The 26,121-nt window shown below is 36.2% G+C and overlaps 1 protein-coding gene across 1 annotated transcript in view; it reads right to left on the reverse strand.

The window, feature by feature from the left end:
* The window catches only part of KIAA0825 (KIAA0825 ortholog), a 242,011-nt gene that overhangs the window by 146,189 nt on the left and 69,701 nt on the right, over window positions 1-26,121 (reverse strand). Inside the window, 7 exon segments of the mRNA XM_086770627.1 lie at window positions 2,578-2,760; window positions 4,305-4,495; window positions 8,745-8,895; window positions 10,130-10,395; window positions 11,397-11,624; window positions 13,362-13,456; window positions 20,650-20,820. Of these exon segments, the coding sequence (XP_086626753.1) occupies window positions 2,578-2,760; window positions 4,305-4,495; window positions 8,745-8,895; window positions 10,130-10,395; window positions 11,397-11,624; window positions 13,362-13,456; window positions 20,650-20,820 (1,285 nt within the window).

Below are 26,121 nucleotides of genomic sequence, written 5' to 3' on the forward strand. Positions count from 1 at the left end.
TTATTAGGCAACTCCTGGAAAACAATGTTCTGTCATCACCACTCTCATGACTACACAAAACTTTCCTGAGCACTCTAAAGATTAATTTAAATCTAGCCACTACAGGGAAATCTTCTAGTACCAAAAGACAGCATGATAGATTTAAAAGAAAAATCTTTGTTTCACTTCCAGTTAATTTTACCAAAGTTTTGAAAGACATAGAGCCAAGCTAACAGATAGAAATCTTGATTATACAGCTGTAATTGTAAAGACAACTGATGAAGGATTAGTATTCCTTTAAAATAATGCGGAACTTCTAAATTTGTTATTGACAGATTCTTAACATGATGAACCTTACACAACTCAGTAAATAATGGACCTAGGAATTCAATATAAAATTCAGTACACGAAAGTATTGCCAACTGGAGAGAGTCATTCAAGAAGCTAATTTGGTAAATCTGTTTTTCCTTACCATTCTGCATCCTGGGTTAGCTTACCTGACAAATATTGGCTGTAGTGAAACATACAATGTAAAATAACTGTTTTGATAAGGGAGACTCACAGATTTCAAAAACAAAAGTTCTGAATACACAGTTCATAAAAAGTAGCTCTTTTTACTTACACAAAAACATGCACCTCCTCTCTAACAATGTTTTCTAGTGTTTATATTATTTCTGTAACTATATAACAAAATATGACATTTTTTGTATTCTTCTTAAAGAAAGCTGCCAGATTTTGGTTACGATTTGCAGAGTACTTTGTAGTAAATTAAATCAGCTGCTATATCCTCTGCATGTCAAGTTTTTGATCTCCAGAAAAGCAAATTAGGGTACTGAAATTTATATGCCTAAATATGAAAAGTATATGACCAAGTTGTTAATCTGGAGTATTTTACATAAAATACAAAATGTGTTGCCTCACTCTATACTTTGGCACTTTGTTCTGAAACTGATTGAGCTCTCAAGTTAGCACACACTTTTTATCACTCCAGGTATAGATAAATCTGTAAAACAACACGGATTAGTGCAGGAGACTAGAACAGCTAGAAGGAACAGACTATAATACATATTTATTTTTGTCCATCATTCTAAGAGCGTTCATAAAGAAAAGGTGAAATGTCAAAATTGACAGTAGAAGCACTTACAGCTATCACAATGTCCATTCCTGCCTCCAGTGCTATTGCCACAGCAGGGCTACCTAGTCTGTTAATTAGTCACCTTCTTAATTGCTTTTTTTTTTTCACAATCATGCATTGTATAATATCAGACACACAGTTACAATCCACTTTTGCATGTTCCTCAGAGCCCACAAACATTAAAATGAGCCCAACCATGACCAAAAAAACATTTAGTTAAAGAAGCTTACATCCAGGAGGTCACCACTCTGCTCTTCGTACCACTAGTATTACCTAGAATATTCTCATTTAGACTAACAAAATAAAAGTCAGTTGAACAGGATTTGGCTTTCTTAGTTCCGGTTTTCGTTGTTGTTCCTTTTTTTAATTTGTGATCTCACTTTGTATCATCTCATACATCAAATGTACAGCAGAATTTTTAGCATCAAAAGCAATGGAAGACTTAGACCCAATTTCAGTGCAAGTAATTTTCCCTTTGGTTTACAGTTGTGACTTGTGAAGATGTGATTTTATAAAGATGGGCATGCTATACTCTTTCTCTTTAAAACTATATTTAATATTTGTTGAAGTATACTGGTCATGTAACCAGATGATAATTTCAGTGAATTATCTTTAAATTCCAGTACTTATAGAATTATTGTGAGATGACAGCAGAACTTTCTAATTTACCTACATGCTGAAGGTAGATAAATCTGAACTAGTAAGAAGATGATTTTTTTTCAATTGTATGAGTGATGATGTCCCTGAAAACCTTACCAAAGGCTGTGGTACCATAGTAGTAAATGTTTTTAGACTAGTAAGAGTGTGTTTCTAACAAAATGTCTCATAAATGAACAGTAAATTGAAAATTTTGGAGAGTAATTATTAATTAAATTCTACCATTTATGTTACGCAGGAAATCAAACCAGACATTCACTGTGGGCTATGTTATCACCAGACAAAAAAAATGTGCTGCAAAGGAGTTTGATCTGAAGCTAATACAATTCCAGCAGATATAAAATCATAGAAAGGTTTGGGTGGGAAGGGAGCGTTAAAGCCCAACCGGTCCAACCCCCTGCCAGGAGCAGGGACATCTCCAACCAGATCAGGTTGCTCAGAGCCCCGGCCAACCTGGCCTAGAACGTTTCCAGGGATGAGGCGGCCACTGCCTCTCTGGGCAACCTATGACAGTGCTCCACCACCCTCACTGTAAAAAATGTCTTCCTTATATCTAATCTGAATCTTCTTCCCATCTTTCTTACAAGCCCCCTTTAAGTATTGAAAGACTACAATAAGGTCTAATAAGGTATAATTGGGCTTTAGGTAAGACCATAAAGGTAAGTTCAAGACCAAATCAACAAATAAAGGTTATAAAAATGTATGCATTACATTTGTGTTTCAACACAATTATTCCCCTTGTAGATCTATCCATGTAAGCTCAAGAACCTATTTTATCTCAAATGGAATGTTTCTTTCATACTCACTCATACAAATTTTTCAGTGGTGAAGTCAAAATAGCCAGCACAGAGAGTAGAGTATTGCAGTGGCTATGTATTTTAGTGATCTTGAGATGTCTGTCTTCATGTGGATTCAAAAACTCCTGTACAGAGCTGCAAACTGACCAGAGCATATCTTCAGTGGACATCAAAATTGCTGCAATATCAATTCTGTAGGGGGAAAAAAGTGAAAATAGCATTACTTAGGATATCAGGATAGTGGTAAATGTCAGCTAAATAGTGCTTTCCTCTGACAATATAAAAGACCCAAATCATAGCATGGACTTCAAATTTCATCTTCCATCAGTAGTGTAGGAATTCTGAATTCACTACAGTGTAAAAATTCAGCGCTTCCACAGAAAAGTTGTTACTGAAACTTTAAGACGACTTTAAAAATATGGCAATTTCCTCTTTCAAAGGACAATGCCACTAGACAGGAAAAACTTACCTTCTAAACTACAACCAAATAAAATTAAATTTAGTTTTCTTTATGATAAAGTACAATTAGAACATACATACAAATTTCAAATCCTGCCTGAGCAAAAAAGTAGACTGTGAACTAACTCTTCAATTTGCAGAACTTTAACTGCCAGGCAACATATTATGATACAGAACATACATACGTAACATACGTAACCTGTTGCCTGTTGATACTGGCTGGCAGGGCGTCATCGGTCATTGGCCTAAACAACAGCAAGAACCCAAACTACAACCACATAATCTCACAAGACTATGCTGACATATAACAGATAGGAAACAGATGGATAACATAAAATACATGGCAGGCATGAAGTTAGACTGAAAAAAGTACCTATGTACCTAAAAGCCGATGGATGCGTATGTGACCATCTGCATTTTTAAGGATCATATTATTTTGGAAAATCTAAGCAAGCACACATGAACAGACACTTGTCTATATTATAGATCAGATTTCTAACATTTCAAGAACTATTGGGAGAAGAGACCTCCCCTCTAAAAGTACAGTAATTTATATATATATACACACATATATATTTTTATATATATCTATATATACATAGCATGACTGGATAATTCAATTCACTTAGTGACAAATTTAAGAATCGCCTTAATAAATAAAACATCTTCTCTACAAAATGGCAACGTAAAAAGTTCTCTCTTGCTCAGTATTTTGAAGCAAATTAATACAGAATTGACCAATACTACATTTAAAAATACTGTATCAGTATGCATTCTTGTATTTCATGGGGTTTTTTTCCCCCCGAGGACAGTTTCCAGAAAAATCTCTGTACCTAAAGATACGGAACAGCCTAATCATGGTAAACTACTAAATTCTTTCACTTGAAAAGCCCTGTGAAAACCCAAATTCTATTGGAACATGTGGAGTTTTTCTCCATGAATCAATGCCTTGATTTCTAATCCTGATGCTGCCAATGTTGCCCACATTTTTGATGTACCACCACTCCTCAAAGCACTGTTCATGAGGTTTTCAAACCTATCATGCAGTTTATGGAACCATTTCACCAAAAGTGCAAAAGAAGTCTTTGATTCTGCCGGGGTTAGTATAGGACTACCAAATATACTTATATGCACAAAACACACTGAATTAAAACGAACATCAAAATGCATGTCTATGCCCTCTGCTATGTCCATTAACACTTAAATTTGAATTAAAGCAGTGAGTAACAGAAAACTAAGGTTTACTTGAACGTGTGCATTAAATATACAACCATTACCTGATTTGTGGTGTTCTCCTGTAACTGGGGCAAGCCTGACAGTATCTGGAGGACAGCATATCCAAAGATTGCTCTAGTACGTCTGAAAGAATCTCTTGGGCAGTCTTGGGAGGTAGGATAGTCCATAGATCGTGATGAAGAGCACAGCAGAAGTAATGCCACATCTGGACAGAGAATGAGCATCTTTCCCCCTAGCAAAACCACCACACATTAAATAATAAAAACACACCTTGCAAAATGTCAATTTATTTCCTGTCTGTTTAATTAATTCAATCTGAAAGGAAATAGCTGAAGAGTTTCAGGCACCTGATGACCAAAACATGGTCCTTGACAAGATGTGAAACATCTTTATTAGGAAGGAAACATGTTTCATGTCTGTTACAAAATTAGAGTTCTGCCACAAAACCAAATGACAATATTTGACCTCTTATATCCTTAACTAACCTGTTCTCAAAACCCATGGCGTTATAAGTCTAGTTTAAAAATGTATACTGTATTCTGTACTCACTAGAATAGTCAGAGGAATTTAGTATAAAAGTTTCTTTGTCCTCAAAAGAAAATATTTATTTAAATTACTTAAGCACATGTATTTCCTCACATTCATAATTGCCAGACATAACCTTGATTATGAAACTTTTGTTACATATAATGGATATGCAATAACAGCAGAAGGAAAACCCAACCGAACAACTAAACTGATAGTAAGAGATACCTAGAATTTTTCAGTAAGTTTTTTTGTTCATCCTACAATGGTAACTAATTGAAACTAAACATTTTCTGGGAAGGAATCAGCACTGGTATTAATATTTCCTTGAATATATAGAGTCACGCCAATAAGACACAGAGGTAAAAACAGAGGAGTCAAAAACCATGGTGTTTAATCCTTAATACCTCTAAGAAGTACATAGTACAACTCACTTTTAAATATTTCAACGAATACCTATTCGGAAAGTAGCATTATCACGAAGCTGTGTCAGAATAAGGACTTGAGTCTTCACTTTCTACATTCCAATGGAGTCCAGAAATATTTTAAGAATTTGTTGGTGTTTTAGCATTAGCAGAAATACAAAACAACCTTATGATTTTATAATATTGTAAGATAATAATAATAATAACAAGCCAAAATAATACGGCTTCTTTTTAAACATAGCACTTTAGGAAATTACTGGCAGTTGTCATTATTCAGTATTTCTCTGCCATAATCATAGAATAGCATGCTAATATTAAAAGCTTATTTTATATTAAAAAGTGGCAAATTAAGCCAAAGAACAAAGGTACCAAACTTGTGACCACTGCTGTAGCCATTAAATTTATGAATTGGTTTAGGCATCTCTAAAATCTCATTTAGGAAAAAAAAAAAGAAAACCAAGTCATTTAGATATGCAATTTTCTAATTTTACTAATGCAGAAGAGAAAAATGTAATACAGATAAGTTTCAAAAGAAAATAATATGCCTAACTTTCTTCGTATATACAGCCATGGATTTCTTGCAACTGTTCTAAGTATATTTCAATAGGTAAACCAAACCAAATCACTCTGGTATTTTGAACAACAAGCATTTGACAAGTGTTTCCACACAGGTAACAGGATTGCCTTAAGTTGATCAAAAATTGATATAATTAAAAAAATGGAGATTTTAAAATAATTTCCTATTTTTCTTACATGAAATAAAATTACAATATTATTGCATGATATAATGAAACATCATCATAAGAAAGTATAAGTTTACTTGAAAACTCATAATATAACTTCATAACTTTGCATAACGCAAACGTTAATTACACGTTCATGAGACTAGGTTTCTCAGATATATTACCATGACTACTCTTGAGGTACATTCCAGTAGCACTTATCCCTAATCCTACCTTACAGACATTTTAGTAACATTTCCCTTTCTTTGCAAACACATTTCAACTAGTACTCTTTGAATAAACTTATCAGGTAAAAACTAATTAGTTTGAATGCCTAATGGAAGCTAATTTATTTTGGTCATATTGTTAATTTACAAAAATAAATTTAAAATATTTCAAAAACCATGCAGATTTAACCACCAGAAGCATAATTCTAAACTGACTTTCTAAAATAGGGTATTTATTTTGTTAAGTAACTGAATGTTGGTGAGTTTTCCTTTTTTAACTAGGTAACTATAAACACAAATTGCTTTATTTTGTCTGCTTTACTTAATTTAATTCAGTAAATTGAATAATACCCCTTTTCTAACATTGCACCTCCACTGCAGAAGCAACAGTTTCACTGAAGATTTAAATGAGATTAATTCCCCTTTTCTGACCTGTTTTTCCGTTTGTTGCCATTTCTAGACAATTCTACTGGTAAACATCTGCTATTTTTGCAGGCTTCATATCATACAAACAGATGTGAGCTTTTATTTAGCTTATACATCAGGAAACAAACAGCTGCACTTTATTACATAAGCCACTCAATATTATCTTTGAACAGACAATTCTTTACTCTTTGACTATTAGAAAACGTAAGTTCCCAAAATTACAGCAGATGCCTGCCACAGTAAAAGCTCCACAGTGGCACAGTGGTGTTCAGTGCTCTCTACCAGCGAGATCCTGAATTCAGAGAGTTTCATTCCCTGGCAGCTTAAACTCCAAGTGCTGAACAGGAACTGTGCTCTTAGTGCTCAGCTCAGATCTCACACCACAGATATTCAAAACTTTCTATAATCACACAGTGTTTAGCCTTGAACAATAATTGGTCTTTTGGCTTTTCTTTTAATCCCATTTACCACTCTTGGACTAGGTGCACGTCAGAGGGAGGACGGGTGAGCAGGTGAAATCTGAAATTGGTTATGAAATTCCAAAAATATTTTAAAATACATTATTCTTATTTCAACAACATAGAAAATTCCTTTATGGAATGTAATAACCATTTGCTACCAATCTTGTTCTCCTGGGATGATACCAATGTACAAACAAACAAATAAACGGATGCAGAAAAATCAGCTCTGTGTAATCAAACACAGACACTGTGCCCTGCCCCTTCCCCCGTTCCCTTTGTCTTTCAGTTGTTTTGTCTTCTTTCTGGATGGCTTACACATCGAGTAAGCCAAGCAGTTTTATTAGTCACTATGTGGGGAATGGAAAGGAAGGCTCTCACATATTGATAGCCCACACTGTTGGGCAGATCATGGCCCAGTAAAAGGAGCAGAGTCATGATGTAAACTGACATACTTCCCACTTCAAGTCCTGCAAGAGTACAGAACTGAGATACCAGATCCGTTCTGATCAGTAATGATGAAATTGTTTAGCTAATCCACACTTTTTCTTCTTGAGACAGCTATCTCTGACAATTAGTTTCCTCCATCATGAACAGTTATTGTGTCACTAATCAACAGGACACCGCACCATATGGACTACAGACAGTAAAGACCATATCATGATTTATCAGTTGCCAAAAGCCACTCAATTTCTTACCTTCCTGTCAACCCAGGACATCTGGGCTCACATCCAAACAAAAGTAAAATGCTTATTTACTTGCCTTTGAGGGATGGGCATTTTGATAGATTACTCATATTAAGGTTTGCCTCACCTGTCCAGTACAGATTTTTGTCACTGACTCAACAGCTTTTTATATTACATCTGTAGAATACATGCATCTCAAAGAGTTTACTCTCATGTAAGAATTTTAGAAAATGCTTAACAAAAACACTCTAATTCTCTCACACAGCAGATGATACAAGGAAGGGCAGGACTTTGTCCCCAGGAGATCTCAGTTATTATTGACAAAAAACATATAATCCCTACACTTCATCCTGAAATTATGAGAAAATAATTTCACACTGTATATATCTATGTCTGCATTTAACTAGGATGAGGGAAAAATCCCAATAAATTACAATAATTCACCTGATCTTTAGGGTTTTTTTTCGGAATCATTAGGATTATCATTTAAGAGCAGACATATGAGTTCAAAAAGCAAGTGAAATGGCACTAGATGTTTCAGAAATATACTGTTGAATGCGAAAGGTAACCATATTGACCATCGATTTCTGTTACATCCTTCACTCACAAATTGAAAATAAAAATCAAAGAATCAGATTTAAAAATTCCAGGAGAAAAAAGAACTGTCTTTCATTTTCATATGTCGCACTTCCTGTAAGAAGAAGAGTTAAAATGATGGTGTCTTCTTTACTGAGTTCTATGTAAATGTCTTGAACTGGACACACAATATTTTACGAAGCAAGTGACACAAACACTCCATGGTAAAGATTGAGCTAATCTTTAAATGACTATGTTTTCCTACATCTTTTCTACAGAGACATTTGCCAGCAATAATAGATATTTCAAAATAGTAAATTGCAATAATCTTTATGTAAAAATAATGCTGATCTTATGCTTCTAATTAGTCAGAGAGTTGGCAACCAGTAAAACACATTCTGTAAAAGGGAGGCACAGTAAACTTAACCTCACGCACCTCATAAAAAGCTTTGGAGTCATCCCAGTGGTGGCTCTCAGCATCCTGTAAAATGCTTGTAGCACAAACTGTGACGCAGTAGTTCGTAACTTGAAACTGGAGAACGTTGATGAATTCCTGATATTGTTGGACAGGCACTAGAAACAGGGGTCTGTTCAGAGAGAATGATCAAAGAGGCAAAGATTGAAAGGCTGTGCAGTAGGAGGTAATAATTCCCAGTACTGCAAATGGTTTTGATTATTAGGTATCAATCATTCATTTCCTCTTGGTCCTGGAGTCTGAACCTAGCATTCACTTTTGAAAAATATCTGTTTTTGCTCCACAAGTTCTTTAAAGATATCTGCTCATCTATAAATTCTCATTTAACCAAGTCACTGAGAAATATATTACTTCATTCTGTTTTCTGAGATAAAGTACATTTGTCATTCAGCTATTGGGAGATTCTGGGTTGAAGCATAATTGCATCAGCACTGAGTGCGATAAAGAAAATATAAACACAGAGCCCAGAGATTATTTTTGGTAGGTACGTACTAAAACTCTTTCATAACACACATAAGTAGAATTATTGAGCAATATTTTGGCTCAGACATCCCATTCACAAAGATACACTTTGTGCAGGAGAGAGTAAAACGTCAAAAGGAAAGTAGCTCAACAGTGCATACAGCCCCTTAGAAATCATAATTACTTGAAAATGGCACGAGTTCAGGTGTCCCCACAAAGGGCACAGTTTCTGCTTTGAAATTACATATGGCCAGAAACACACGGACCAATAAAGAAATTCCTAGTATCTTAAGCCAAAAGCTCCTTAAAGTGCAGCAAACGTAGCTGTATTCCCCTCCAAGTCAAACACTGTCTTAGACTTTACACTACCACTTCATAGCTTCTCTAATTTTTATTCTGTGTGCAACGAAAAACAAAATCTAAAACTACACTAGATGTATTTGTTCACATTTCTAAATACAGATGCTATAAGGAAAAAGCACAGGAATGTATATTTACACTGTCCTCTGAGATTGCTATGTGCTAAATCAGATTCTATGAAAGTTCAGCTAGTGCAAAGGTCAGAAAAGGAAATTAAGGCCTCAGCCCTCTCTTTGTATGAAAGCAGAGTACATTCAGTTCGCTGGACAATTCTATTTACTCAAGCTTAATAAATAAAAACTATTGATTTGCAAATCAAATGCAGCTATTAAACATAAATAATTTGTTTTGTAATGGCTGCTTTAGATTATCAACAGTTTTGATTCCGGTCTTTCCATAAATGTGCATGTGCTAAAAAATATGATGCAATTTTGAAAACTATCACCATACTGTATCACCAAAATGGAATAAGGTCCTATATTATTCATGCTTGAATTAAACCATTATAAGTAAAAGGGACTCACTTTTTACTTGTTTCCCTCATTAAATTGCTATACATTGTAAGATGCTGAAAAACATATATCGCTGTGGAAAGAGCAGCATACAAGTCTTGCAGGGGAGCCTTGGAAGGAACATCTTTGCTTTTCTCCTCTAGTCTTGCCAGGACAACTGTTGCCGCTTTGCTGCAGGCCTCCATGAAGTTTGCCCTGATTTCCTGAAGAGAATCATCTCTGCATGCCAGAGCCAATGGAAGCAATGTGTCAAGTTCTTCCATGATGTCAGAACAGAACTGAGAGAAATAAAGGTGGTATCAAGTTATCTGTGTTCTGACAGCACTGTTTAATATATACACACTAAGGTCAGATTCTTGAATAGTGAAATTGGCAGGAAACATAAATATATTAAACCAGCTTTACAAATGTTTTATTTTGTTATACAGGGGAGAAAGATTTATCTACAGTAAATGAATTATTATTTCATCCCTTCTTGCTTTAAAGCAGCATAACATATATTGGGGAAAAAAAAAATCTGATGCTAGTAATGCCTTCATTTTGTTTTTGATTTCATTAGATCTACATTCAAAGCATAAGGTTAATTTCTACTAAACAAAGATAATTTTCTAAACAAATTAATTTTGAAAAATAAACAAATACATTTCTTAATACTGAATTTGAAAACAAACTTGCCATCCCTTAGTAAATTCACACATTGATCTCCTTAAAATTATCTGCCCAAAGTTTATATGTTATTTTAAGCAAACATTCATTAACCGGATTCCAAATTTGCTAAAACAGTTGCACAGCTTACTAAATTAAAAAAACTTTCAAACACATATTCCTATAGCAAAACAATTTAATTAATCATCATTTGACCTTTCAGCCAAATCAAAGAACTCTAATTTGGCCACATTATTGGTTATGCTGATTAGTTAAATGGTGTGCCTAAGGAGACAAATACAGGAAATCCTTTTATAGCTACGCTTCAAAGCTTTCAGCATTTTCCCATCAAATCACTTGGTAACAGAGCAGACAATAATCAGAATGTTTTAGAACTTTTTGGATGAAAAAAAAAGTGCCAGCAAGGTTTTAAAAGTTAATTCTTTCAAGTACAGACTATGGACTATTGTATAAAGCTCTGTTCAGCCTCATATTGTAACGCCTCTCACTTTCCTCTTGATTCCATTTATATAAGAGATAGAATATTAATGGTACTGTAAGTACTTCAAAGTGTAGATGGCAAACAGCCTTGGCATTCTGTCTCCCCTCAAACTTCAGATCTTTTGATACCTGCCTTAGCAATTCGTTTTGGTTGCTCCTCCTGTTGGACTGCTCTGCAGGGCTCCCTCATTTGCTGGTTGTTTACAAGACTCATTGCATAGCCTGCAGCTGAAAACTCTTCTTTCTGCTCATGTTGAAGAATTTTAGTTGAAAAATCCTCGATTGCTATTGTTATACAGTGAGCCACAGAAGAAGACAGGTCTTTAAACGCATTTCTCCAGCCAAAATTCAGTAAAACAGGCTGAAATACATATTTTTATTGAATCAATCCAAATTCATTATTGAGTGTTATTGTCTGAAACTTGTATGAACATCCATAATTAAATTAAAGGACACTGTAGCCTTTTGAAATTAATTTTAATAATTTAAAATATAGTCTGCTACTCTTGAAATAATAGCAAAAGCAGTACATACACTCAACAAAAATGAACATGCATAATAATTTATCAAATTTTTAAGAAATAGATTTATAAGAAACCCTGTTTAAAGAAGACTCTTTTTAAAAGCCATGCTTAATCTTTACATTATTTATAACCTTTAACAGAAGCTATCTAACAAAGTCAAATACATTTATAATCATTTTCAATAGTTTAACAAGTAATCCACTAAAGGATACCCTGTGGTAATTTTCCCTGGAAGGTAACAACTGGAAATTACTAACCATGAATATTAACAAACATTCAGATAAGCTAGTTTAACACAGCCACACTGGATTTCACTTCTCTAGAGCCAGATTTAGCAAGGATTAAAATGTTTAAATAGAGATTTCTAGTTTTTAAGCCAATGCTGGCTTTTACTATAGCTTACATCAGTTCCCTGCCTTCTATAAACAGAGACTTCTGAAATTATCTGAAACCTAACAGTTGTGAGAAGAAGATACAGTAGGATATCATTACTTTTCCACTAATTTTGCTTTGGATTGCTCATACAACATACAGCAGACTTAAACCTTACCAGAGGTAAGAGAATTGCAATTGAGAATTGCACCGCTGTAAGAGAACTATTTTAATGACGTAAGATACACAGTAAAAATCCCCACTACGAGGGCATAGTAGGAGAAAAGAAAGAAGGATTCCTAACAGGTTGCAGCTGATAACACTACATTGGAAGACAATGAAGGGCTACGAAGTGAAGCCCTTCCAGCTTATTCCAACTTAGAAGTTGCTTCCTCCTTCCTTTCTCCTTCCCCACTCCCAACACTCAGCTCCAGTGAGCACAGAGACAGCCCCCATGGACACCCATTTTTGCACTCCCTCTTTTTTTTTTTTTTCTATTTTTTTAATCTTCAGTCTTCTCAAAATACTGTTCCTTGCAATCTACGAGATACAGGAACATTAGTCTCACAAACTGATTCAAAGCACATTTTTAAAAGTAATTTCAGCATTAAAATTGAGCCACCAGGAAATTAAATTCCAGTATCGCAAAATATCAGACTTGCTAGAGTATTTAGGTCCCACAAATGCAACAATAAAAATGTGTTTAGTAGTAAATGGAAGCCAGACCAAAACTTGATCTCGTACATACATTCTACAAAGCATAGCGCTTACTACACAGTAGTTTGTTGGCATGAAAGAAACTGGACATTGTGTGAGTTCTTATCCCTATAGGAAGCATCATTATGATCAAATGCTAAGAACGTGATGGGTTTTTTTTAAGATTTTGCTGTATTGAGAATATATTTAATACTAAAGAAAGCTATCACATTTTAATATTTTTTTTTACTGTTTTGTGGTGAGGGATCTTACTCTTCTGACGTCAAACCCATTCTGTTATTAAATCTTAAATAACAATCACTTCTTCAGGAATGCCGTAAGATTTTATTCCACCTTAACCGAGACTTTGCACCTAAAATTAACTGCAGTACCTAAATAACGAAACTATGGCAATACGTGTTTATAATTAACATGGCGACAGACTACACGGCAGATACAGACAAAAGAAAATCTCCTGCAAAGTGCAAGACTCTCTTCTTACTCACCTCTTCTACCTGAAGTAACTGTTCAGGAAGCACACTGGTTTCATTTGCTCTAGTTTCTCCTATTAAAAGCTCCCCACCAGCTTTCTTCAGAACCCCTGCACAGTATGATAAAAGGGATCAAAGTTAAGATTAATTCTGTAGAAAAGTCAGCAGCCTACAACGCCTTCTGATATATCAATATGAGGCATAAAAAAATCCCTCAACAAGGTGTAGCGGAATACTAATGTTATGATAAAGTCAAATTCAGGTTATACACAGCTCCTTTTATAAAACATGATGAAATCCACATCCCATTGTATTCATATTTTATACAAACGCACATATAATGTGTAAAATATAGTTTCTTTTGTCATTAATTCATTTTTATACTGATTGTGTAGTCACCTTTTCCTAGGGAGAACAGATAACGTTAGAACAGCTGCACAGAAATTAATTTCTATTCTTTGTTCAATAAATAATACGAATTGCACACTAATATATTTTTATAGTTTTTACTTATTTGGAAACGCCAATATGATAAGAATAAAAAGACAGTTAGTTAGTACAGTTATTATAAGCAAAATAATGGTGACAAGAACGAGTGAAGCTCCTTAAGAAGGGCTAGTACAAAGCTCACTCATGAATCTTGGAGTAACGGAATATTGCCCCAGTTTTGACAAGGACAAAACAATATCTGGAGTAGATATCACTTTCATCAGTGTTTCAAACAATCCAGGAGGTTCCTGAAGTGCACTGAGAACCTCCTCCTCCAAGTGATAGAGGAGCCAGTGAGGAGAGGTGCTCTGCTGGGTCTCATAACCAAAAAGCAGGGGCTTGTTGAGAATGTGAAAGTCAAAGGCAGCCTTGGCTGCAGTGACCAGGAGACTGTGAAGTTCAGGATCACAACTCTGGACTTCTGGAGAACAGACTCTACCTTTTACTGAGTTCCTTCAGTTTCCTGATTTTTTTGCTTTTCCCAAATCCCATCTAGGTAAAGTTGGTCTTAATCTTCTTCAATTTAACCTCCAGCTAGCAAGGGCTCCCTTCACCCTTTTCATTGATCATCATACACAAACCACAGTCCGCTCAAAGCACTTCAGGTGCTACCACAACCTTCCTCTCAAATACTGTTTCCACAGAGACACATAGCAAATTAGCCCCTTCTTGTCCTGCTACTTCTTCATTTATTTTCTGACTGTCTTGCCCTAATCGGCAAACTCCCCTGGGAAATAAGAGTGCAGCTTTACACAAGAGGCTGGTGGAGCTGCTGTACTGAACCTACTCAGCCCAAATTGGTTTGCCATTGCAGACAGGAAGGCAGGCAATGGGAAGGAGGAAGCACCTCTACCTAGACAGCCATAGTTTTCTACACAAATTCTTCAATTCCTCTCTTCTCTCAAATTCCAAACCTCAAACTCCATTTCCATAGATGGACAGAAATGTATGCAACCCTTCTCATACAGCTGCTTAGAGGAGAGAATTTGCAGAAAGGGAACAGAAAGAAGTGACTGTCATGAAAGAAGAAGATGAAGGCTGAAGGAAAATGTTTCAGTTTTTCACACTTGTTCCCTTTCCAGAGCATATTCTACAGCTCCATTATTCGTAATTATTAGGGAAGACTGGATCAATCACCAATCCTTGCTATATGTTTCTTGAAACTTACATTCTACAAACTTGATAAATTGCTCATACTTTATGTACTTCCTTCAGTTTACCAGCCAGGCAGCTTGAATAATTTTGTTAGTAAATATTCAAACCAAGATTATATTCCGTGCTTCACTTAAAATCAAATCTCTTCAGCCAGCTTTCCTTATGTTGGGTCTGGGATTATTCTTCTCTTTAAAACAATTTTTTTTTTCTATGACCCCTTTGTTTTCAATGTATTTAATCCTTTCTCCAATTCAGTGGTTTGTTGTTTTTTTTTTAATGATGATGACAGTGAGACCTCTTGCTTTGCTAATATAATTATTTTTATTCCTCATAAGAAGTTCTATTAAATTTTTTTTTTCCAAAAAGAGTTCCACAGCCTTCTTATTTTTTTCATAGTATTTAGGGCCATTGTGATATCACCTTGCATGCAGCATAGAATACCAAAGCATCAGGGGAACCTTTTGTATGACAGTTCACTAACTGAGAATAAGGCAAGTAACAGCACCAACACAGTGACTTACTATTTGGACTCAGCTGCCTCAGTCAGAACTGTCACTGAGACTGTACCGAAAATAATACTTCTTGCAGAAATGGGAAATACCACTCCCTCTCAAATATAAGTAAGCAGAAGAAATAAAAAATATTTGAATAGCTGTAGATTAAAAAAACAGCCTCCTTTCTATCTTCAACAATGGACTTTTATTTGTTGTACTATACTAAGCAAACTGTAATAACACAAATACAGAAAACATACATCTGAAATCAAACTCTCTCCTCGTGTAAATTCCTTCTTCACTTTGGATTGATCTACTGAAGCTACGTATTTCTTAAAGAAGCTACTTGAACATCTTGCTTTGAGATCAAAGCAAAAATCACACCTTTCTTCCTTGAATCTTCAAAGTCTATTAAGCAGATACCCCTCATAAATTTGATTCCATGCTCCTTTTATTACACTTTCCAGAAATGAATATCAATTAAAGGATTTCCTCTTATGCTGTGAAGGAAAGACCTTCGCAAATCTTCCCACTCCCCTGAGGTAATGCTTGTAAACCTAAGGGCTTGACAACTTTGCCCACAGTGTTTTCAAAGAGATCCACTGGACAGAGCTTTTCTTGGTACTCATTATCTGATCTGTCCAAAGTTCACCTTTCTCACTGGAATGGAAAAAAAAAAAAAGTGAGAGACAGATGAAAGTATGTTAGATGTTTTTGATTTTTTAAAAGTCTCAACAAGAGGCTTCTGAAAAGCCAGAGGGAAGAGAAATCTACCTTAAAGCTAGGAAGAGAATGCAATCCTAAACCAAAATCTCCTGCTTAACCCTTGACTGCAGCTGAATGTTCCAGATTCCCTCAAACAGAACAATCCCTGTGATGCTGCATGTACTAGATATGCCAGAACATCTCAGGAATTTCAACCAAATGGAAATAGAGAAGTGGATTATCTCAGCACAGTAGGTATGACAAGACACCTGCAGAAGAAAGGCTGAAAAGTCTAGTAAAGAAAAAACAGATGATGGTTACTACTTTAACTTTCTGAAACATACTGCTTGTAGCGGAACTAAGAAAGGTTATGCAACACTGAGAATAAATGTTAGAAAAACACAGATACATTTTCTCCGAAAGGTAGAGTAGCAGTCTTGTCCAGATGCCACACTGAAGTTCAGGATGGAACAAAATCACATCGTAATTTATTTGTCTGGGAACTTTTCATTATTTTCTCCTTTAATTTGATGTAAGAGAAAACTTCAACACTATGCTGGGCGTAGATAAAATGTGTATTTATACTACCTTTTTAAAAACTGTGCTTAGTTAGCGCAAATATAACTTGAAATCAAGTGCAGAACTTGGCATGTATATACTGCTCATTGAGGAACACATGCTAAGCTAGGCCTGGTAAAGGAAAGTGAAAAAATAAAATCAGGAAGAACTGGATGGAGAACAGTGAAAAGAAGTGAGAGTGGAAAATGCAATTCATAGACATTTTCTTTTTTCAATCTATGCAAAACAATTTGGGAAAATGAGGATTCTGAATGTATTCCAGAAGATGCCAGATAGAGAACTCTCGAACTAAACTCAGAGAACTATACGTATCACCTAAAAAAACTCTCTACATCCATCTCCCTACAGAGTTCACTCTGGTTCACTGTTTCCTTTGGTGCTATTGTCTGCCATGGGGTTACCATCAGAGAACACTGGTAGGCAGTACTTCCCTCTAACATCTATTTTCAACCGCCTAAATTGGTCTTCATAGGATTCCATTGTGCACACTGCAAAGAAACTTGTCTTGTTGCCAGGTAGAACTGTGAACTACATGTCTTTCTTTTCTTCACTGTTCTTTTTTCGGTTCACAAGCAACCTCCTACCAAAAGCAGAATCCGCAGAAGAGACTACATCCAAGCGATAATGCAATGAAAAAGTATGAAGAGAAGCCCAGGTGGCCACCTTGCAAATTTCCAATGTGGAAGCCTTCGACCTCTCCGCCCAAGAAGCAGCTATAGTCCTAGTGTAATGAGCTTTACAAACCCTGGGAGCCTCTTTACCCTTAACTACATACGCCTCCCTAATACAATCCCTTAACCATCTAGCTAAGGAACTCTTAGAAGCCATTTGACCCCTCTTAAGACCCCCTAAGAGTACAAACAATCTGTCAGAAGATATGAAATCTTTGATTCTTCTGTGATAAACCCTAAGTGTTCTTCTTACATCCAATTTATGCAGCCATTGCTCTTTGTCATCGCTGGGTTTAGGGAAAAATGAGGGCCAAGAAACCGTCTGGTTTAGATAAAACTCAGATACCATCTTTGGGACAAAAAAAAATTTAAAAAGAGGAACCGTCCAAAGAACTACTTTGTTTCTGATGGAACTTTACACACGTTCCATATATCAAGATTGAAGTACCATGGGATACGCTGAACAAAAATCAACTAAAACTGCCATTGTAAGAGCTATACACATAAACGCAACACTTGACACAAGCACATGAAAAAACATTATTTTTGTTGCATCTCAGCATGAGTTACATAGATAAAAAGGCTCCCGTGAATACTAAAAGCAACCAAAAAGAAAAGGAAGCAAGTGCAAGGTTCCAGGCTACGTGATGCCTAGGGAAACTTTAGCTCACTTGGCTATCAGCCTACCTTTTACGAATCGGCCGGCTTCCCTTAATTTGCGAGCAGCACCACTTGCAGAGGACTGGTACTTCAGACGTGCCCAGACTGCAGTGACTGCAGGGTAGTTGGATAGACCCAACCTAGCTTTAAACCAGTGAGAGAGCGTACGGGTAACTGTCTAGCAACAGCTGCACATGGTTCAATCTGGGATAATTTGCTCTGCTTCTCAGGCTGGTTCTGCAGCCTGAGCTGCACTGTAAATCTGATACTGGTACCTCAGATAATTTAAAGCTGCTTTGGACAGACTGCACTCTAGATTCTGTTAAATTAAATAACATTTCTAGTAAGAAGGCTTCTAAATAAGTACAGAAGATGGTCATTGTATTCTCTAGATGGCTGTTATATTTTCTAGTCACATATTATTACGTGTTGTGATGAAAATAAAGCTTATAAAAATTCAGCCTTCATCAGTTAAAAAAATAAGATTATCAGCCCAATACAGGACATTAACAGAGAAAATCTTAAATCCCTTTTGGTACTTAACAGAATCTGGAACTACTGGGAACACAGCTCTCATTCTCCCATATCAAATCATCTTTCACTTCATCACTACAACTGAGATTTCCTACAATAGGAAGTGAAAATAACACCAATAAACCCTTCTTCTAGCCAGACTTTTAAAAAAAATGTTCTCTTCATATATTTTTGAAAAACTGATATGACTGAGCAAAGTTTTGTGAATAAAACCACCTGATGAGAACAGCAACACTAAAAAAGTTATGTCTGATGACTTCACTAACATCACCTCTAAAAGATTTATCATCACCTGTGTTTCAGGGTAAAAGTAATTTAAGTTTTCCTTAGAACAGGCCTTCTACCCAGAAGACTACCTTATACAACAAGAGTCAGTAATATTCTCCATTCAGATCTGAGGTACCATTTAAGAACCTACTTGCTATAGACATAATAACTCTAAAAGAATATTACTCAAACAAGAAGGCTTAACACACTTTTGAGGAACAGTTCTGAATGCAATTAAGCTTGGAGAAATGCCTGCAGGATAAAGTCCTAAATACACCTCCTAGAAAGTAAAATATTTCTTGTTAAGGTTGAAATCATTAAGTCCTCTGAATTCCTGGAGATAACATGTCTTAAGAGTGGAGCTGGTTAAATAAGCCAAATAAATTTCAAGAGTTTTTCAACTATTTTTTTACATTTTATCACAGAATATACAAATAACAGGAACACTTAAACTTACCCTTACTGAATGTATACTCTGCCCACCACATTACCGCTATGAGAAGTTTACTGTAAGACCTCTCTGTAGGATCAAGGCCACAAAACGTAAACCACAGTGTAAAACAGCTTAACGTTTCTTGTAAAACTGAGACATTAAATGAGGCAGAAATACATTGAAAACTGGAACCTGAATGGAAATTTTATTTGAGCTTTGATGTATATTCTCAAAGTACATAGGTTAACCTGTATTTCTTTATTTCGGAGTGTCAGTATTTCAAATGAAGAATCCATGAACATCCATCCATCTGCAAGCCGCAGAACTCTTCTTATTTAATTTTTTTTTTTTTTATTTTGTATCAATTTAGCATTCTGAGACCACATTCCCAAAACATCTTTCTTCTCTGCCCGCAGCTTGACTACAGAGATACAGAACATCTGACTTCAACCTATCTTCTCTCCCTAAGCAGCCTGGCCTCATTTCTGGTCTGATGCTTTCCTGCAATATAATCAAAGCTCTTGAAACCACTTGCTCTCTGGTGACCTGGAGTCTCTCTACTGGCAGAAGTAGCAGAGCAGAAGAACATTTATGAGAACAGTGTGACCTGGAAGGTGTTATTCACCTCAATTTTCAGGATCTCGGGTTCTCCTCATATGATATGAATGCAATCAGACGAAAAAGAGAGTGAGCTTGGAATCTAAATCAAATGCAAATTTGAGGCTTGACTATGAAGCAGTTTACTTTCTGATGTAGAACCCACTTCTATAAAACACCCGCTGAAAGCAGTGGGATAAGCACGATAGTAAACATAGTACGTATCAGTAAGTGTTCATGAAAACGACAAGTTAAAACAGGACTATGTACTAAAACATTTAGTTGCATGTATACTAAGATCAATTAAACTGATGTTCAGGTCAGTGTTTTCCCTTCTGGAAAAAGGCAGTTTCCAAGGACAAGTTCAGAAACAGTCACAGTTTCAAAGAATTCAGACTCCATGGTATTGTTTTGTCCTATATGAAACACAGGGTTTTATAGATAATTCGGTAACAGATGTTATGTTACAGTGTTTGATCGTTTTTCATCATGATTCTCCACCAATAACTACTGTACACCACATCTTAACATACAACTACCAGTTCTTTTCCATAAGTCATTGCGCTTAAATTTAAATATGCATATTTCAAAAAGATTTTCAGTGGAAATGGTAATCAACTTGATACGATGACATAAATTAGGTAATTAATGTTGAAAATCATATAAAATTATCCCTTTGCACAAAGTAAAACTGATAAATAAGGAAAAGCATTCATTACCTTGAACATTCTTATTCTTCTCTGTAAACGAAGGCACCAATAGCATTTCTGCAGAGAGCTCTTCAATTTTTTCTTCCATTAATAAAAAGAGCTTGACAAGTTGAGAAAGACATTTGAGTTGGTATAATGTTAAGCAGAAGTTCCTTCCCTTTTTGGGGTATTCTTCGGAGGCTGTTCAAGTAAAATCATAAAATAGTTTTTACTATTGCTTAAAAAATGATCCTGCATAACTGATTATGTAGAAAGCACAGTACATAAAGTCATTTCATTTTTGCTATAGCATAATGTATATTTTTCTCATTATAAAACACTGTTAAATTAGTTTTTCCTAAATCTTTGGCATTTCTCAACTATCTGGGAAGCTACAACTTAATTCCAGGCTTTGTTACACATTAACTGGAATGTTTTCCAAGCAACAGATCTACTCAGAAACCTTCTCACCTGTGTTTTACAGAAAAACCACTGTGTTGCAAAAAATGGATTCAACAAAAGGGAAAACCCACGTCATTACTATATTTTAATGGTTTGGGACATCACATCACTACACTGTCGCTCTGCAAGTCACCTTGTCTGTTTAACAATCTGCTAGCACAATACAGTTGATGAATATGACATCTGAGTGAAAAGAAACATCAATCTAACACTCCTCAACTTTAAATATGCGGGGTTTGAAAACAAGTGAGACTGTCACTGAACAAATATCAGCAAGTATTACACCTATAAGCATTTGGTATTTAAAAGAAGAAACTGAACATTTTATTTTGAAAGGTTAACACTTGTAATCATAACATATAATCATGTCACATCAACCAGGGAACTCTGATTTGAGCGCAGTCGGACTGTAAGACTGTGAGCTGTTTCCAAGCCAGTATTAACGAACCACATGGTTCTAAGTATTTTAATTTTACAACTTCTTTAAACATAAGAAATTTGCACTTCTACACAAATTGCAGTGAGCTGATACCATGTTCCTATGTAGCTCTGTTGCAGATGTAACATCAGCAGAACAGTTTATGTAGAATGTGTCAGAGCAAGAGCCAGAGTAGTTTGAAAGTGAAGCTCTGAAAGAGGAAAACAAATAGAAATTGATTGAAATGTACTTTTACGTCTCAAATCTCTCTTACCTTAGCAATTTTGAAGGACTCAGTACCTACCTTTTCCCTCAAAGTTCCTAGTTGTTTTTTTTTTAGGTATTCACAAATCACTTTTAAATAGACATAGATCTAAGTAGCAGAGCTGAGCTCTGAATACAAATTCCCTAATTTGCTATTCCAGTTTTGCAGCTTTAGAGATTGAACTGCGAGTTTTGCATCCACATCTGAATTTCCTCAAAGTTCCAAACAGATGTATTCATGCTAGTCCCTCACATTTTTAAGCATGGCAAAAGAAAGTGTTATGCATAATTGCCTCTGTTAGTGCCTTTCCTCTTTGAATAACAAGTAAATAATATCTGTATCACTGGATTTCCAATTTTAAGTCTTAAACTTTAAAAAAAAAAGACATTCTGCTATTCAGAGAATTTTTCTCCTTTACCTGAAAACTAGGTAGTACAAACTGAGTTTAACTGACATGAAATGACTGCCTGAGTCTACAGACAGCCAGAAATAACAGATCCAAGATGTAAGAACCACAAATCACATCATAAAAATCAATGGAACATCAGTTCTGTCTGCAATAATTTGAGAACCTTGTGATGCTCCTGCCCCCCTCCTAAGAAACAAAGAAATCCTCCAATTTTTTGACTGCCCCAAGCAATATTGTCCTCATTAGACCAAAAGGAAGTGGACCTAGAAGCCAAAGGTATAGCACAGTAATATTAATTTTAGAATGTAGTACCAAACTCAGAAAAACATAAAAAACTTTTATTTTTACTTTCAATGACCATTCAAAGTATATTTCAGCTGGAAGCTGAAGATATTAAGTTCAAAGACGACTCTTTTTTTTTTTTCCACGCCATTAAGAAGCTGAGAGAAAACTTTAATATACGACAAAGCATAATATAGTATATGCAAGCAAACACTTACATAATCATCACAGCAAGAGCTTACTATTTAATACTACATATGTTCTACAAACATCTAGAAAAGCCCTTCACACTTCCAGATTGTGAAGTACAGACAAAATTCTAGATGCTTGAAGGTAGGGAAGAGTACTGCGTTAGTTTCATGGCTAACATAAAACTTTGATACAAAATCAAGAAATAAATGGAGGTAAGCATAGAGGAAATTCTGTCTTTGATAAAAAGGCACAAGCATACGTGCCAACATCTGATAAGCAGCCAGCCCTCACAGTCAAAAGGAAAGGAGGCAGGAGAACAGTGCTTTAAGTGCACTCACGAAGGCCTGAAGAATTAAGTTGAAACCCCTTCAATCAGTCAGATTTGGAGCTCATCCAAATAAGTTTCTGAACTTATAAATTACGGGCAGTGAGAACACGGAGATCCAGTTCAACATAAAGTGATGTGCAAGCCTCTGTGACCAGAAGATAGTCAAGGCAATGGCATTAGAAAACAGAAAGGAAAAATGACACCGCCAGGTAATAAATATTATTTCTGAGAATTGCTGATGCTAGGGAAAGCAAGGTAAACAATGATCTTGCACCTTTAAGGCAGAAAATCCTCAAGACGGGATGCATCACACAAAACAGATCCTAAGACTTCTCTGGAAAAAGGAAAACCACCGACCAACCAACTTAACACCTATATGGCATTTATGGAGAGCTCCATATACTTTGTTGTGATAAAGAAAATGTAATGTGACTTACATTTAAAATAAAAGCATACCAAAGATCCAGATCCTTTAGACAAATGTTTTGTTACAACACTACGGATGGGTCAAGCCACCTCACATTAGCAATCAGCACAAATCATGCTGAGGTATCATTGAACCTGGCTATCAACCAGAACTGAAGGTAAGAATGCAAGAGGTATTTGAAAGGACAAGTGCCAGTCCAGTTACAGCTCTCAACTGTTGACTTGCAGAGTTCACATAAAGTTATGTGTTATTCTGCACAGCTCACAGTTTTGGAGGCTCTTGACTCAGGGTGGTAATCTCTGTCCTACCCACACAACTCATCCAGAACTATCACTGCAAGGCACGGTTCCATCAGCTTTTACTCATACAGAAACCACGGATCTTACCAAACAGTGCGGTCTCTATGGCTGCAGAAGCATAAACATGCCAGAAACACAGACACAGACTAACTCTTATGTGACTGGTGCTGCTTCTTGTGGGTTTGGCTAAGAAAAGCACGTTATTGGATAGTCCAGCTTTTGGAAGAAGTTAGCCTGAACCTCAGTTCTGTTTAGATCATCCACAGGAATGCGGAAGAACTGAACACGGGGAACCTCCAGAAGCGAAACTCCTTTCACATATGGTCATTTTCGTGTCCACAGTTTTATTGTCTTCCAGAAATCACAACTCATTTATTTAGTGCCTGATGACTAAATAGTGTGCACACACTCGAGTACCCAAAGTTTAACTGAAAGATCTTATATAGGTCCCAGATTGTTAGGTTTGGAATACTTACGGCAGCATTCAGCTTTGAAGACCACTGACCCAGCTGCTCGAATGAGCACATCACAGTCCATTTTTTAGCAGAGGGGAATGAAAAGGCATTTCTCCTCAGACATGGATCTCATTGGACAACCACAGGACAGAAACATTTAAGAACTGTGTAACAGCGAACAGTTACATCACCAATGCAGACATACAGAGATGGACATTACGACGCCTATGATGTAGCTCAAGCAGGGACTGAAGACTCAGGCCTCAGCTCAAATAGGGGTCTTGGGCAGTGGAGGCCCCAGAAGAGGCTAGTCAGGGCCGTTAAGGCCCATTAGTGCACCCAGGCCTTGTTGCTTAGCCCTTAAAAAGTTTCGGTTTTCAGACTAAAACCATAGAAGAGCAGGTCATTTCTGGAAAACTGTTTTTCTCCTTCACCAAGGACAGCATAATTATTTTGCTAAGAGAAAAGAAGACTTTGGACTTCTGCTATCTAGACTGTTGTCCTTCCTGGGGGCGGAGGGGAGAAGAGGCAGAAAAGAGATTTTACTTCAATTAATTTGAACCTGCACTGAAGTTACTTGTAGACAGTAAATAAATCTTGATGGTTCACTATGCAAAACTGGAAGGAAGCAAAGGAGTAAGCTCAAAACTTTCATCCTCTTAACATCCCTACATTTAGAAAATCTGTATTCTTGACTTCCTATAACATAGAGGAAATGGGGGCATAGAGGGTACTGCATTTCCTCTGGTACACTGGGTTTACCATCCCAAAATATGCTGTGATGGGCAGCAGGAATCTGCCATCTCAAACAAGGTGACTCTTAGAGAGCTTTTTTTATAGAAAAAGAAGTCCCAGGTAAAACTAACATTGAAAGTCTATCAAATTGTGCAAGGTTTGCCAGACTATCCTGGTGCCAAGGCAGCTGATGCAGTCATACAGCATCAGAGAAACCAAGGGCACTTACTTTCAAGTTTGGCCTTTAACTTCAGCAGAACGGGATGAAGCTGAAGAAATTTTCCTCAGATCTGAAGGAGGATTTTGTTGAAGAGTGAAGCAGTCGATCTTACCAGAGACCACTTGGCTGGTTGCACCTGGACAGAACCATACTACTAGTCTTCAGGAGGTAGGGATGAGCACTCTGACCTAGCTGATCAACCATCCGGCTAAATTCAGGGTTAGAGACGGACTACACTAGATTTCAAGTCTCTGTTCAGATCTCATCCAAGTCTCATGACATCAAAAAAGTGACAAATGCATAGTCCTTTCCAAAGCAGCAGGAAAGCCTCAAATTTCTGCAAGTTTATGCATGAAATATGGCCATTGTAGATATTACACACTTGAGGAGAGGCTCTGAGTGAAGGCATCAATGCCACAACCATAAGTAATAAAAGCTATTCATTGGAGGGAAAAGAAATAAAAAAGGCCTGGTAGTGAAAAATTTTAAAATACATTAAACAAGCAGAATACTCTAGGTCCCACCATCCTCCAAATTAAGATAGTGTTAAGTTATGAGAAACATACATCAAAAATGAAGCACAAATCCAGTTTGATCTACTTTTTTAACACAACCTTTCAAAACAATCTAAGCTTCTGTTCTATACTTGCCTATTATGAAACCTAAACACTGATTTAGTTCTCAGAATTCTAATAAAAATATTTTAACATCTTAACATAAAATCCATGGGTCCTGCATTTTTTAACATACAATTAATCCTGGTTCTCAGGTAAATTTAAGCCAAAACAGTTCTGCCATCCATATGGACAAACTCTTCAGTTGCATTTTCAAATGTTCTAAACCCAAACAATTTTACTCAGCTGTTGTGCAATTTAGCACAGAAGATCCACTGTAACCCAGGTCACGGGTCCTCTTCCCCTATGCCAATTTGCTGAATCACTCAAAACCTGAAATTCATGCAGTGGTCATCCCACAATTTCTTGCTTTTGCCCTCCTTCCTCAGACTGGAA

Source organism: Chlamydotis macqueenii, chromosome Z (assembly GCF_036417535.1).
Source record: "Chlamydotis macqueenii isolate bChlMac1 chromosome Z, bChlMac1.mat, whole genome shotgun sequence".
In the NCBI taxonomy this organism is placed as follows: Eukaryota; Metazoa; Chordata; class Aves; order Otidiformes; family Otididae; genus Chlamydotis; species Chlamydotis macqueenii.